General features: G+C 38.9%; 1 protein-coding gene across 1 annotated transcript; it reads right to left on the bottom strand.

The window, feature by feature from the left end:
- Positions 1 to 6,370: 6,370 nt before the first annotated feature.
- LOC130139562 (uncharacterized) lies at positions 6,371 to 7,395 on the bottom strand. Its single transcript, XM_056316776.1, has 4 exons — positions 7,287 to 7,395; positions 6,916 to 7,200; positions 6,743 to 6,845; positions 6,371 to 6,671 (listed from the first exon to the last, which is right to left on the bottom strand). Exons 1-3 carry the CDS (start codon positions 7,353 to 7,355, stop codon positions 6,777 to 6,779), a joined length of 423 nt encoding a protein of 140 aa, XP_056172751.1. The 5' UTR covers positions 7,356 to 7,395; the 3' UTR covers positions 6,371 to 6,671; positions 6,743 to 6,776.
- Positions 7,396 to 15,301: the final 7,906 nt, after the last annotated feature.

Raw genomic sequence — 15,301 nt, 5'->3', positions numbered from 1 at the left:
ATGATTAGCTCGGAAGCGATAATGTTCGCATTGTTCTTTAAAGACTAGTAGAGAAAGCTGCGAGCTAACAATCTAACGCAGGATGTAGTGTGGGGACTAGTGATTCGAGGAAGAGATCAACATCGGGGGTCCAGTATCAACAGAGGTAAAAGTAGGTCGAAATCACGCCATAGAAAGTCCAAGGGATGTCTGAAATTCTTTGAGTGTCACGAGGAGGGGTACATCAAGAGAGAATGTCCGAAGTAGAGAAACCGAGGTGACAGGTAGAATGCCACAAACAGTGTGGTGAACATCATAGAGGAGAGCACTAGTTATGCAGAGGCTGTCTTGTGTCTGAGTACTAGTTCGTTAGGAGAAGAATGACTGCTAGATTCAGGGTGTTCTTATCATATAACGCCTCATAAGTACTAGTTTACTACTTACCAAATTGTAGAAGGTGATAAAATTTTTGAAGGGGAATAATGTAGCCTGCAAGGTTGAAGGAATATGAACAGTTCGGATTCAGATGCATGATGTGGTGGTGTGTACACTGACAGACATGAGTTATGTACCGAAGCTTAAGAAAAACCTTATTTCTCTAGGGACACTTAACAATATTAGATGGAAGTACGCCGCTGAAGGTGGAGTATTAAAGATCTCTCGATGTACCATGACAATGATGAAAGGGATGAAAGTGAATACTCTCTATCAGCTACTATGAGAGACCGTGACAAGAGCTGTTGCAGTTTCATCAGGTGAATCAGACTCTAACTTGACTCATTTTTGACCTATGCGGTGAGTGTACATGAGTGAGACAGGTATGCCGATGTTGGGAGAGAGGGGGTTGCTGAATGGTTAGAAGACAGAGAAGCTAGACTTATGTGAGCACTGCATCTTTGGGAAGCAGCACCGAATTAAGTTTACTACAACTATTCATTCGACCAAGCAACCGATTGAATACATTCATTCAGACGTCTAGGGCACGTCTCCGGTTCCTTCTAAAGGAGGTGCCTGATATATGCCGACATGTACCGTCGACTATTCGAAAAAGATATGGGTATACTTTCTGAAGCACGAATCTGATGTGTTTGGTTGGTTCAAGAAATATAAGGCATTGATTGAGAAGCAATCAAATAAACAAATCAAATGCCTGACAATCAATAACGACATAGAGTTCTGTGGTAAATATTTCACTGGGTTATGCGAGAGAGAAGGGATTATGAAACACCGCACAGTATCCAGAAAAACACATCAGAATGGCATAGAAAAACGGAAGAACAGAACTTTACTCGAGCGAGCTCGGTGCACGCTTTCACATGCAAGACTAGGCAAGGAATTTTTGGTCGAAGTAGTGAACGTGGCATGTTACTTGGTTGATTGATCTCTATCATCTGCTATCGAGTGGAAGACTCTAGAGGAATTATGGTTGGGAAAACTTGTTGTTTAATATGGATTATGAGAATTCGGCTATCATACGTATGCTCATGCGAGTGATGGTATGCTTGAGCTAAGAGCGAAAAAGTGTATATATTTTTGTTATGCATGTGGGGTTAAGGGTTACTAGATGTGGTGCATTGATTTCGATTTACCCGATTTTCTAATTAGCAAAGATGTGATTTTCGACGAGACTATAATTCTTCAATAGAAGAGTTCCGAGACACTACTAGCAGAGCAGATAAATCATGGAGTCAGTAGTAAGGTAGAGCATCAGGTGGATAATCCAGAGTCTTCGGAGGTAACATAGGTTGATACTTAGATGAGGCCGTAGTTCCTAAAGTCGGTGATAGTAAACAACCAATACAGTTGCATCACACTATAGTCGCGGGCAGACAGAGAAGGCTAATTAAACTACTGGTACGCCATCATAGTTATATAGATATTGCTTATGCATTGACTGTAAATGACGAAGTGGCGACAAATGAGACTTGGTCTTACTCTGAGACGATGGACAATAGTGAGTCATCATAGTGGTTAGGGGCTATAAGCGAAGAGATGGAATCACTCTATCGAAAATTAGACATGGAAGCTGGTTAAAGTATTCAAGAGCCAGAAGATTATTTGAAGCAAATGGGTCTATAAATAGAAGGAAGGCATTCCCGGTGTCGAATTAGCGAGATATAAGGCGAGACTTGTGACAAAAGAGTATACACAACGGGAGGGCATTAACTACAACAAGGTGTTCTCTCTTATGGTAAGACATGCTTTTATTCGTGTATTACTTGCTTTAGTTGTCACACAGGATCTCGAGCATAAGCAATTAGATGTGAAAACGGCATTTCTTCATAGTGAATTAGACGAGCAAATTTACATAAGGTAGCTTGAATGATTTGCTATTCCAGGTAAGGAAGATTATGTTTTCTTGTTAAAGAAGTCTTTGTATGAGATGAAACAGTCGCTTAGGTAGTGGTATAAGTGTTTTGATGCTTTCATGGCTAGTTAGGACTATTCAAAAAGTCAGATGGATAGCTATGTTTACTTTAGGAGATTGGTGGATGGGTCTTTGATATATTTGTTATTATATATTGATAGAAATTAAGAATATGTCTGATATTGATGTGCTGAAAAGGCAATTGAATGCTAAGTTTGAGATGAAAGATTTAAGTGCTGCAAAAAAAATATTGGGTGTGGAGATTTTGCGTGATAGGGCTGCAGGAGTTTTATGTTGTTTCAAAAGAAATATATTAAGAAGATTGTTGCACGTTTTAATATGTAGTCACTGTAATATGTGAGTACACCATTAACGAAGCATTTTAAACTTTCTGATAAATTATCACTGTAGACTGAGGAGGGAGAGGAGCATATGTCCCGCGTTCCTTATTTAAGTGCAATGAACAATATTATGGCCTGACATTTCACAAGTTATGAGGATAGTTAGCTAGTATACGAAACAACTTGGTAAAACTCATTGGAAAACTGTGAAGTGGATCCTCATATATTCAAAAGGGACAACAAATATGGGTATAGTGTACAGATGGATAAAATGGAAGTGAGACCACAGAGTATGTGGATTCGGATCACGCTGGTGACTTGGATAGGTGCAGATCATTAGTAGGGTACATGTCACTAACCTTTATATCGAATGAGGCAATATGGCCGAGGGGTTTGCTCTTGGACTTTGGGTTAAATCAAAGAAGTGTTGATATACACTGTGATAATCAATGTACAATATATCTGGCATATAATCCGATTTATTACGAGTAAACAAAACATATCGACATCAGGTACCACTTTATTAGAGATGTCTTGGCAAAGGGTAAGATTGTTGTGTAGCAATAGCGGAGATCCCGACAGACATAATAACTAAGCCTATTCCTTAGCATGAGCTTAATTGGTGTTTGTAGAGAGTGAGCGCCTGTCGAGGCATTGAGAGAGCAGCATGGATAATGAGCACTATAACATTGTTTAAATGTCGAGCCAAAGTGGAAAATTGTTATATTATATCTCAAGTTCGAATCATTTACGTAGCACGACCTGATTGAAGGATGTAGATCGATTTGCTAAATTATTCACGATTGCAACACTTGGGAAAGAAATATAAAATAAATGGCAAGTCTTCTGCCACTACAACACAAAGAAGGGGGACCCACGTTTCTTATAATATATATATAGGAAACGTGGGTTAGCTAGTGTTTTATGAAGGAAGCAAGCCGGGCCAAGGTAACTAGAAAAAAAGAAAACAGAAGAGAAACATAGGCTTTTCTTTTTCTTAGCCCTAGGTTGTCCTTCTTCCTTTACAGTGTTAGCTGCACATGGGAACAAGTGAAAACCGTGAGTTTTCTTCAGCTCTTGTCTCAGCTGCATAGTGGAGGCCGAATAGAGACTTTTTCTTGGACGCTCGGAGGAGCTCGCTCTTCGGCCACGCACAGAAGCGGAACACCCAAAATTGATTTGTGCTGTGAGTTTTATTACATCCTATTAAGTTATTTATTTGTAAACACTTAGATTTGAATATAATCTAGGTGTGTGAAACACTTGAGCATGTAATAAGTAATTGTAACTTGGATTATCTAATTATAGTAGATTATTTGCTGCTGGCTCTCCCCGTAAATGTAGGTACCGATATTCGAACTGAATCACGAAAAACTTTGATATCCTTTATTGTTCCCCGTCTATTTCTTTGGTAAATTTTGCATTAACTTAAATTACAAAATCCCGATTAGCTTCCACGTTCTCTAATATTATACTAGAGATCAAGACTAGCCTAGAAGGCGAAAGAAAGTGCCATAGAGATGGCATAATTGACTCGGCCATTGGGGGTGCCACACTGCTCAAGGAGGGCACGAGTGACTCGAGATTGGCAAACAACTTTAATCGAGGGAAATAGCTGATGGAGTAGAGTGACCTATTCTACTAGGCTAGCGTTTGCCATTCATGTAAGTCCAAAGGGAGTGGCACTGACAATTGAAAAGCATTAAGAAGTAACATAATTGCTTGAAATGAGGGCTACGTGGAAATTGGTAAGGAAGATTATCACAGTTCCATTCCCCCCATACCTATGTCGATGAAAAGTGGGGTTTTGTGATATCGGGTGATGTGCATGAGATGCCAAAGAATTAAAACAACTCGGTAGTAAAAGTGGGATTAGGGTGTTATACTAGGAATCCGGGGATGGGATAACTATTATCTTAGAGGATCTCTAAAGGCGGAGTTTGCCTACAAATCAGTTGGGAGTTGATACTGCTTTTTTTATAATGACCATGACAAGCTGAAACTAGTTATTTGGCTTAAGTGGTTTATATGTCTCATTTAAAAGGCTAGATGCTTGACCTAAATTGGGGACGGGGCGATCAGTAATGATGATGTGATTTGTTATACTATCCTTGAGAATAATTGATTGAGAAAAGGTTGGCCTGGTGTTTCGACTCATCAAGTGCCACTTAGGCTTCCTTGCTGCAAAAGTCTCAAGAAATGACATGCATGCTCCATTATATAGGGGCTCATGAAACATTTTACATTTCCCATGAACCAGTTAAGTTTAGGTCTAAGGTTAGTCCAAGTGACAATGACCCAAAATAATTTACATGCAGTAGTGGGGTTTGATCATACACTACAAAAAAAGCCGGGTTTTGCCACGAATTTTGCCACGAAAAATTTCGACAAAATTCGTGGCAAAATGAATTTGTGACGAAATTAGCGACGGAAAAAAATTCGTCGCTAATAGGCCGTCGCAAAATTTTGCCACGGAAAATTCCAATTTTCGTGGCTAATTTGCGACGAATTTTTTTCGTCGCAAAATTCGTCGCTAATTATTCGTGGCAAAATTCGTGGCTAATTTTGCAACGAAAAATAATTCGTCGCAAAATTCGTCGCTAATTATTCGTGGCAAAATTTGTGGCTAATTTGCCACGAATATTATTCGTGGCCAATATCCGTGGCTAATTTGCCACGAATATTATTCGTGACAAGAATCCGTCGGTAATTTGCCACGAATATTTTTCGTGGCAAATATCCGTGGCTAATTTGCCACGAATATTATTCATGACAAGAATCCGTCGGTAATTTGCCACGAGATCTATTCGTGGCAAAAGTCGTCGCTATTATTTTGATTTATTTTTTGGTCGCGAAATTGCAACGAAATATTTTCATGGCAAAAAGTCGTTGCTAATTATCACGTGGCTAATAATTTTTTTTTTTCGACGAGTTTATTCGTGGCTAATTTGCCACTGGAATTATTCGTGGCAAAATTCGTGGCTAATTTGCCCGCAAATTTTTTTTTTATCAGTATTTTGCCACGAAAAATTTTGACAATTGCGGCCGACATTATTCGAAAACAAATTTGGCGACGAATTTTAATGAATACTTTAGCGACGAATGTTGTTTAGGAACGATTTCGATTTGAAATCTAATTAACATTGATAGAAAATCACGGTCAAGACAAGAACAAACCCCAAAAAGAAAGAAATGAAACAATGTTCTAAATTAGCGAGTTCGCAAACTGTTGTGGCAAACTATTGATCTTGCCAAGAAGTTCTTTCACGTTGTGGCAAACTGTTGCGGCAAACTATTGATTTCCAAGAATCGAAGTCCTGTCCATCTGCAGCGCAAACATCACAATATCAAACTCCTAACCCCTGTTAATTTTTTCACATCTATTCAACAGCAGAAGCACAAAGCAGAAGCACAAAGATATAAGTACCTCTTGAAAATTTAAACTAGCAAGGATCATCATCATCATCAGCATCATCATCATCATAAGGAATCTCATTATCATCATCATTGTGGCCATCACCTACTGGATTAGTAGGAGGTACAGGAGGACCGTCATCAGCTTCGAGGTTGAGGTGTTGCATGATCAATTGCAAACGTTGGTTCACTCCTTTCATTTCTTCGTCCTTCTGTACAAGTAATTGTTTCATTTCTTCGTCTTTCTGTACAAGTAACTGTTTCATTTCTTCGTCCTTCTGTACCAGTAATTGTTTCAAGCGGTTCAATTCTTGGTCCGTTCGCTCCTCGTGTTGTGCCCTTAAAAAAGCCGCACTGGAGGATGAAGTTGCAGCAGCCGGCGTTCTGTATATACTTGACAAGGATCCCATCCCAAATATATGACCTCTTCTCATTCCACCCGATGCCTCCATCCATAATGCCATACTGTCAACCGATGGCTCGGACGCAGCAGCACTATCACCATCACCATCACCATCACCATCACCACTAGCAGCAGCCGTGCTCATTACAAGTTCATCATATTTGTCCTACATTAACAATATTAATAAAAATAAAAAAAAACTTCATATATATAAATACAAAATATAACCTTACATACCTTAATAACTTTTGCTCGATTGCCGGTCCATGTCTTATCTTTTTTTCTGAAAGGTGCGTTCAAATGTAGCCATAAATGTTGGTTCCGTCCCCAATTCATCTGCCTACAAAATATAAACATAAATGAAATGAGTAATTATTGATTTAACTTTACAACATGTTTAAAAGACTTACCATTCTTTTTCTATGCTCCCCGATATTAATAGAGTCCCCAGCATATGTGGCAGACCCTTCACTAGAACTAGAAGCTCGATTCTTCTTATTAATTTCACTGATTTGCTTATGCTTTTCGGTGTCCCAAATTCTTTTGATTTCCGCCCAATTGTCAGCTGTAATAAAATCCGGCTTTTCTTGTCTTCTCTTTGCTCTATTCATCACATTTCGCATGTGATCACCGGCTTTCTTCTTAAAAATTCTTTTAACTTCTTTCTCTTCCGCTTCATCCCACCTGAACTTCCGCTGCAAGCAATCAATAGAAAAATAATTGTACGCTCAGTATGCTAAATTGAACTTAGTTTGTGAGGAAATAAAAGGACAAAACTTACCTTGAACTCATTCCACCACAATTCCTTTACTTCTTTTGGAGCAGTGGTCCAACTACTAAACTGCCCCATCCAATAGTTATCGATTATTTTATTAAGTCTCCTCACAACATGCATAGAATCCGTGAATCTGCAAACGGGTTATAACTTATTTCACCATACGTAGCATCCGTAAAGCATACAGACAATTCAGTTGACATCCATAATAATTCACATATATTTAAAAAAATGAAATACTTACGAATCTCCAAATGGGGCTATCATGAATCGGGTATCTTCTTCATAATTCGAGTGTTGCGTTGAAGAAGAAGGTGGAACCGAAGGCGATGAAACTGAAGTAAATTCAGTTCGCATTTGAGGGTCGGAGGAAGGGCCAATGTGTCCATGTACTAGTTGAGGGTTAGATAAAAGGGCAGGGGCAGGGGAAGCGGAAAGGGATGGGGATGAGGACGAGGAAGAGGAAAGGCCTGATCTTCTTTGTGAAGCATCATCACGACGCATGTGACCTCCACGTTTATACTAAAAGGTGCAAGGTTAGACAAAAATAAAGAAAATTATGAACATATATTAAGGACACATAATGACGTACGTCGTGAAGCTTACCATTTTGTTATTGAGAGCAAGAGAGATGGCCTCTGAAAAAAAGGAAGCTGTCCGGAAATGTCTACGAGCTAAATTTCTGGTCCTACAACAGTAAAAAAGGAAGAACTCATCTAGTGGTCGTGGTCATCAAATTTTCAGTTAATTTCGTAATTCGACTTGTTTTAAAATTTAATTGCATGTTTTGAAAGCCTTAGAACTTAATAAGTTACACTTTCACAACAAATTTTATGATGCAAGTAAATCACTAAGTTCTGTTCAAAATGAATATATCAACTTCAACAAGAAAATCAATAAATTTTTACCTCGAAGGGAGCCACTCCAGAAAACGCAAATGTCACGGAAATAGTTTTACCCCGATGGCCAAAGCTTCAACCTAGGCCAAAAAAGTTTGCAAATAGTTTTCAAACCTAGATAATGATAAAATGACTCCGAAACGAAAAAAAAAAGTGGAAATGTCACGGAAAACACTATTCACCAGAATCATTTTTTGCCAAAAAACCCATCTAAACGACTCCAAAAAGCCAAAAAATGGCTTGCGTCACGGCCATAGGCGGTGAATTTCGATCAGCGGGCCGTTTCCACTTGACCGACCAAATTTCAGCTCATTCCGACAACATTTCACCTTATTTCGACCAAATTTCAAACGAATTTCAACTAAATTTCAACCTAAATCCGACCAAATTTCAACCTAAATATGAGAAATTGATTATGTTTCGTTCTGTTTCGTGGGCGAACGAAACAGATTAGGTCTGTTTGTTTCGCCCACGAACGTAATCAAATTCGTGGGCGAAACAGAAGCAACCATTCCTGTTTCGCCCACGAACGTAATCAAATTCGTGGGCGAAATGTAATGGTTCTCTTTCTTTTCGCCCACGAATTTGATTCTATTCGTGGGCGAAACAGACCCAATCTGTTTCGCACAGAAGGCAACACCCAACACAGAAGCGCCCACGAAAGCCAACACAGAAGCGCCCACGAAAGCCAACACAGAAGCCAACACAGAAGCAGAAGCCGAAGCATAGAAGCGCCCACGAAACTGGTTTGTTTCGCACACGAATAGAACCAAATTCGTGGGCGAAACAGACTAACTGCTTCGTCCCACGAACGTAACGAAGCGCACCCAACACGTAAGGCAGCGTGAAGCGCAGGCGTAATGCGTAACTGTACGTATGGCGCACTCAACACGTACGGCCACCCAACACGTAAGTTGCAGCACGTGCTTAGCGTAGCGTGCTTGTAGGCGTGGCTACGTGGCGAAGCATAGAAGAAGAAGCACAGAGCAGAAGCAGACCCAAACGTAGACCCAACACATACATTGAAAAAAATCCGTGGCAAATTTGCCACGGATTTTTGCCACGAATTTCCTAAAAAAGAATACAATAGATTTCGTGGCTAAAATCCGTGGCAAATTTGCCACGGATTTTAGCCACGAATTTCCTGAAAATGCCTTCACAAGTTTTTTTTTTAAAAAATCCGTGGCTAAAATCCGTGGCAAATTTGCCACGGATTTTTGCCACGAATTTCCTAAAAAAGAATACAATAGAATTTTTTTTAAAAAAAAAATCCGGGGCTAAAATCCGTGGCAAATTTGCCATGGATTTTAGCCACGAATTTCCTGAAAAAGCCTTCAGAAGTTTTTTTTTAAAGAATCCGTGGCTAAAATCCGTGGCAAATTTGCTACGGATTTTTGTCACGAATTTCCTAAAAAAAGAATACAATAGATTTTTTGTTTAATAAAAAAATCCGTGGCAAATTTGCCACGGATTTTTGCCACGAATTTCCTCAAAAAGCCTGCACACGATTTTTTTTTTAAAAAAATCCGTGGCTAAAATCCGTGGCAAATTTGCCACGGATTTTTGCCACGAATTTCCTAAAAAAAGCCTAAATCATGCATACGGCCTTTGTTTACGAAATCCGTGGTAAATTGCCACGGATTTTTGCCACGAATTTCGTAAAATTAATTTTTGGCTTTTCATGAAAAATTACTTAGCCTTGTGAGTGGGATTTTTTCATGAAATTCGTGGCTAAATTTCGTGGCAAATTTTCCACAGATTTTAGCCACGAATTTCATTTCTACTATCCCACACTCGCGTAATTCATTTTTTTTTTCCGGACAATAATGTTTCATTAACAATAATAGCAATAATAATATTCAACAACAATTACAATAATAATAATAATAATAACTACCACAACAACAACAACAACAACAACAATACTAATAATTACGGCAACAACAACAATAATAAATATGACAACAACAATAAACTTTGTCATAATAATAATAATAATAATAATAATAATAATAATAATAATTACGACATAATTAGTAAAAAGTCTCAAAAATCTAAATCTTCATCTTCACCTTCGTCTTCATCTTGATCTTAATCTTCTTGTTCAGCATCATCGTCATCATTGTCATCATCATCGTCGTCATCATCGTGATCATCATCGTCATCGTCGTCGTCGTCATCATCATCATCATCATCATCATCATCATCCTCTGTCTGAAAATCAGCTTCTGCAACACCTTCTAAATTTGATTCGCGAATTTCAGTTAGATCTACATCTATCATTGCTCCACATGGATCTCGTAGAGTAGGAATGTTATATTCCTCAGTTTGAACTGCATTATAAACTTCCTCTTGTTGATATGCTGTATCCTTCCAGTGTTCCTCGATTTTTCTTCGTGCTTTGATTTTACATACAGCCCACCAATCAGTTTTGTCACGTTTCAAACTAGGATATGATGCATAATATACTTGAATTGCTTGTTGTGCCAACACAAATGGTTCATATTTCTTATACCTTTTCTTGTGATTTATTTCAACCAAATTAAACTTCGTATGTACTTTCGTTCCTTTGACGGGGTCGAACCACATGCACTTAAATAACACAACCCGCATTAATGATCCGGGGTACTCTATCTCGATGATTTCATCCAACAAGCCATAAAAATCATCTTTTGAACTACCACAATTGGATGACCGAACACACACACCACTATTCATTGTGGCTTTTTCCATTCCATATTCTCGAGTGTGAAAATTGTACCCGTTTATGAAATATGCTGGCCAACTTCGTATGCTTGACTGTGGACCCCATGACAGATAATATAGTAATCCTTGCTCTTCAACTTGATCATGATTACTGTGAACCTAAGATTACACACGCAAAGTCAATAATATATATTTAAATGATGTATAAAATATTAATAACTTGGTTTTGGTCTATAGGCAACTTACATATGTTTTGAACCATGCTGCAAATTGTTCATTGCACAAACGGTCGAACTCATTTGGTGGTAGTCCATACATTGAATTTTGAAAAATCCTATTAACAATTTACATTTAAATATTAGTAAATATTTGACACGCAATACATATATTTGCAAAAATATACACTTACTGGAAGTATGGCTTCACTTCTGGACAGTTCAGTAAAATATAGGTATGGGCTGCTTGCCGTTCTTCGCCTGTTAAGCAACGAAACTGACATGCGCCGCTTGGTCGACCGAGATAATTGAAAATAGAGAATGATTTGCAATTGGGATCGATGGGACCCTCATCATTTCTTCCTGCTCTCCGCCTCTTGCACTGCACGTGCGGCTCAAAATAGTATGATGCAAATGTTGTCACTTCTTCCACAATAGATGCATTACAAATTGAAGCTTCAACACATGCCTTATTCTTCACTTTTTTCTTCAAATGATATAAGAACCTTGTTGCAATAGAAAGAAGTTTATCAGAACATAATATATAATAAAGTATTTTGAATTTTATTTTGAAAATTTTTTTACCTCTCAAATGGATACATCCATCGAAATTGGACGGGACCTGCAACTTTAGCCTCATAAGGCAAGTGAACTAGGAGATGCTCCATTGAATCAAAAAACGCTGGAGGAAATATCCTTTCTAAATTGCAAAGAATAATTGGAATGTCTCTCTCCAGTTTCTCCATGTGTGATACTTTTAACACTGTTGAGCAAATATCATGGAGGAAATTACTTAACTCTGTAATGGCGCCCCATACAAAGTTTGGTAGAAGTTCCTTCAAAGCTATTGGAATTAGTCTTTCCATAAATATGTGACAATCATGACTCTTTAATCCTGTCAACTTGCATTCGTTCAAATCAACACATCTCCCGATGTTTGAAGCATATCCATCAGGAAACCGCACAGATTTCAACCATTGACAAACGACTCGTCTCTGCTCCTTATCCAATGTATAAACCGCTTTTGGTTTTGGTCCCCCTGCTTGCATCCACATCTAATGTTGGCCGATCACAAATATCTCTCATATCTTTTCTTGCATTCAAGTTGTCTTTTGTTTTTCCCGTGACATCCATCACAGTATTTATGACATTATCGAAAACATTCTTTTCAATGTGCATAACGTCAAAATTATGATGAATAAGATGAGCTTTCCAATATGGTAGATCCCAAAATATACTGCGTTTAGTCCACTTATGTGCACTTCCGTACGCAATAGTTGTGCCATGAGGGTTTTCAACAACAGTTGGAAAGTCCTGCACTCGCTCCCATATTTGATCACCAGTCAACCTCAATGGTGGAGGAGTTCTTTCAATCCTATTCTTGATGAACTCTTTTTTATTCCTTTTGAATGTATGATTCGTCGGCACAAATTGTCTGTGATAGTCAAAATAGCAAGGCTTCTTACCATGTCTTAATCTGAATGACTTCGATATCTCCAAACATATCGGACATCCTAAGATCCCAGCTGTACTCCATCCAGATAACATTCCATAAGCTGGAAAGTCATTTATCGTCCAAAGAAGAGCAGCCTTCATTACAAATGTTTGATTAGTAGAAACATCATACGTAACGACACCTTCATTCCATAGCCGTTGTAACTCTTCAATCAATGGTTGCATATAAACATCTATCAACTTTTTCGGATTTTGCGGCCTGGTCACGATCAATGTCAAAAACATATAAGGTGTCTTCATGCACATACCGGGTGGAAGATTGTACGGAGTTAAGATAACTGGCCAACATGAATAACTTTTCCCTGATTTTCCAAATGGGGCAAATCCATCAGCACAGAGACCTAACCTAATATTTCGAGGCTCTATCGCAAATTCAGGGTATGTTCTATCAAAATGTTTCCATGCCTCTGCATCTGAAGGATGACACATTAGACCCTCTTCTGTTTCATGATTTGCATGCCAAGTCATGTGTTCAGCAGTGGCTTGAGACGCATAAAGCCTTTGTAATCTGGGGATTAAGGGCAGATAAAACATTTGCTTGCATGGTCTACGCTTCTGATTACGACCTTGCCTCATGTTCCTGTTAATCTTGTAACTAGGTTGGCTACAGAATTTGCAAGATTCTGCATTTTCATCATCTCTCCAATATAACATACAACCCCTACTACATACATCAATCCTTTCAACTGGAAGACCTAAGTTATCCACTAACTTCTTCATATCGTAAAAATCACTTGGCATTATGTTATCAGGAGGCATTGCTTCTCGCATTACTTCAACAAAAGAGTTAAAGCAATTCTCAGACACATTATGCTCTGCCTTGATATTTAACAATCTTGCTGTCGCTGATAACTGAGTATGATTGTCACAACCTGCCCATAAAGGTTCATCTGCTGCTTTCAACACTTCCCAGAACTGATTAGATGGAAACGTTTCATTACACATATTCTCATCAAAACCTGTTACTCCTATCTCTTCAAATTGTTCAAGTCTTGGAGTAAAACTAGTACTTGCATGGTTTGGATCTGAATTATGACCAGCTGCATCAATCACCATCCTCTGGTATGGGTTCATTTGGTCATAATAGCTACATTCTTCCCTAACTGAAAATTGGTCACTTATTCGATATCCTTCATCAGATATAAATGGTTCACCATGACAAGTCCAATTATAGTAGTTCGGAGTAAACCCAAATCTACAAAGATGTTCTCTAACTGTATCACATACATGAAATTTACCATTACTGCACTTTCTACACGGACACCTTAACTTATTTCCATCCATCAACTCATATTTACTACTAGCAAAGTCCAAAAATAGTTCCAACCCAGTACGAAACTCATCGGTCAATCCTCGACGTCCAGGTAAGTTCTTATTATACATCCAAGCCCTGTCTCTTTGCATTGTCTATATAAAAATAACAAAATCTCGTAAAATATTAATGCCAAAAAATTTTCGATATTAAAACCATAAAATTCTAAAAATTAAAATTTTATTTTTGCCTAAACAATTATTTTGAAATTGAAAAAATTAAAACAATTGACTTACCCAAGTATTTGACTGAAATCTTTGTAGTACAAAGTGCTCAATTTGATGAGAATTGCAACGTTCACTTCATCCGCGAGACTTTCAAACGAATACGTACCTACAAAAAAAAATTGACTTCAGATTTTATTTTTTTATAATAATTTTTTTCCCCAATTTTTTTTTAATAATTTTTTTTTCGAATTTTTTTCCCAAATTTTTTTTCCTTCAATTTTTTCTCCGGTCGCCCGTCCGGCGACCGGCCGGCGAGTTGGACCTCGCCGGCCATGGCTAGATCTGGACCTCGCCGGCCAGATCTGGACCTCGCGGTGAGGTCCAGTGGCCGCCGCTCGACCTCGCCGCGAGGTCCAGATCTGGCCATGGCCGCCGCTGGACCTCGCGGCGAGGTCCAGCGCCGGGCCCCATGGCGAGGCTGCTCGGCCTCGCCCAGATCTGGGCGAGGTCCAGCGGCCCCGCCCATGGCCGGCGAGCCTCGCCGGTCGCCAGTCGCCGGTTGCCGGACCGGCGACTGGCGACGAAGTCAGAAAAAAAAAAGAGAAAAAAAAACTCAATAAAATAACAAAAATTTGAAAATAGTTTTGCCCAAATTAATCACACCACTTACCAGTAGAAAAGGTTCACCGAGATAGATTTTTGTGCGTGCGGAGAGATTTATCGAGAGGAAGGGATAACAGCGAATAGGGAGAGGAAGGGAGAACGGCTAATAGGGATAAGAAGAATTAGCAGAGAGAGAGAAATTGGGTCTACAAGTAGAGGAGAATTAGCGACGAATAACAATTCGTCGCTAATTCCGTCGCAAAATAACCACGAATTTTTTTTCGTGGTAAATTTCGTCGCAAATTAGCGACGACATTTATTTTTCGTCACAAATTAGAAACGGAAAAACATTCGTCGGCAATTTCGTCGCAAATTAGCCACGAATTTTTTTTCGTGGCAAATTCCGTCGCAAATTAGCGACGAATGTTTTTTCGTGGCAAATTCCGTCGCAAATTAGCCACGAATTATTTTTCGTGGCAAATTCCGTCGCAAATTAGCCACGAATTTTTTTCGTGGGAAAATCCGTCGCAAATTTTCCACGAATTTTTTTTCGTGGTAAATTTCGTCGCAAATTTGCGACGATTTTTTTTCCGTGGCAGATTCC

This window comes from Syzygium oleosum, unplaced genomic scaffold (genome assembly GCF_021117445.2).
Source record: "Syzygium oleosum isolate NSW1041296 unplaced genomic scaffold, Sole_v2.1 Sole_v2.12, whole genome shotgun sequence".
Classification (NCBI taxonomy): Eukaryota; Viridiplantae; Streptophyta; class Magnoliopsida; order Myrtales; family Myrtaceae; genus Syzygium; species Syzygium oleosum.
Note: the sequence above shows the minus strand (reverse complement) of the source record. Positions and strands in the feature narration are given on the sequence as shown.

Coding starts and splice junctions, on each gene's coding strand:
- LOC130139562 (XM_056316776.1), bottom strand. CDS start 7,355: ATGGGGCAGTTTAGTAGTTGGACCACTGCTCCAAAAGAAGTAAAGGAA. Junction 7,201..7,286: donor TGTGGTGGAATGAGTTCAAG/GTAAGTTTTGTC, acceptor GATTGCTTGCAG/CGGAAGTTCAGGTGGGATGA. Junction 6,846..6,915: donor GGGAGCATAGAAAAAGAATG/GTAAGTCTTTTA, acceptor TATATTTTGTAG/GCAGATGAATTGGGGACGGA.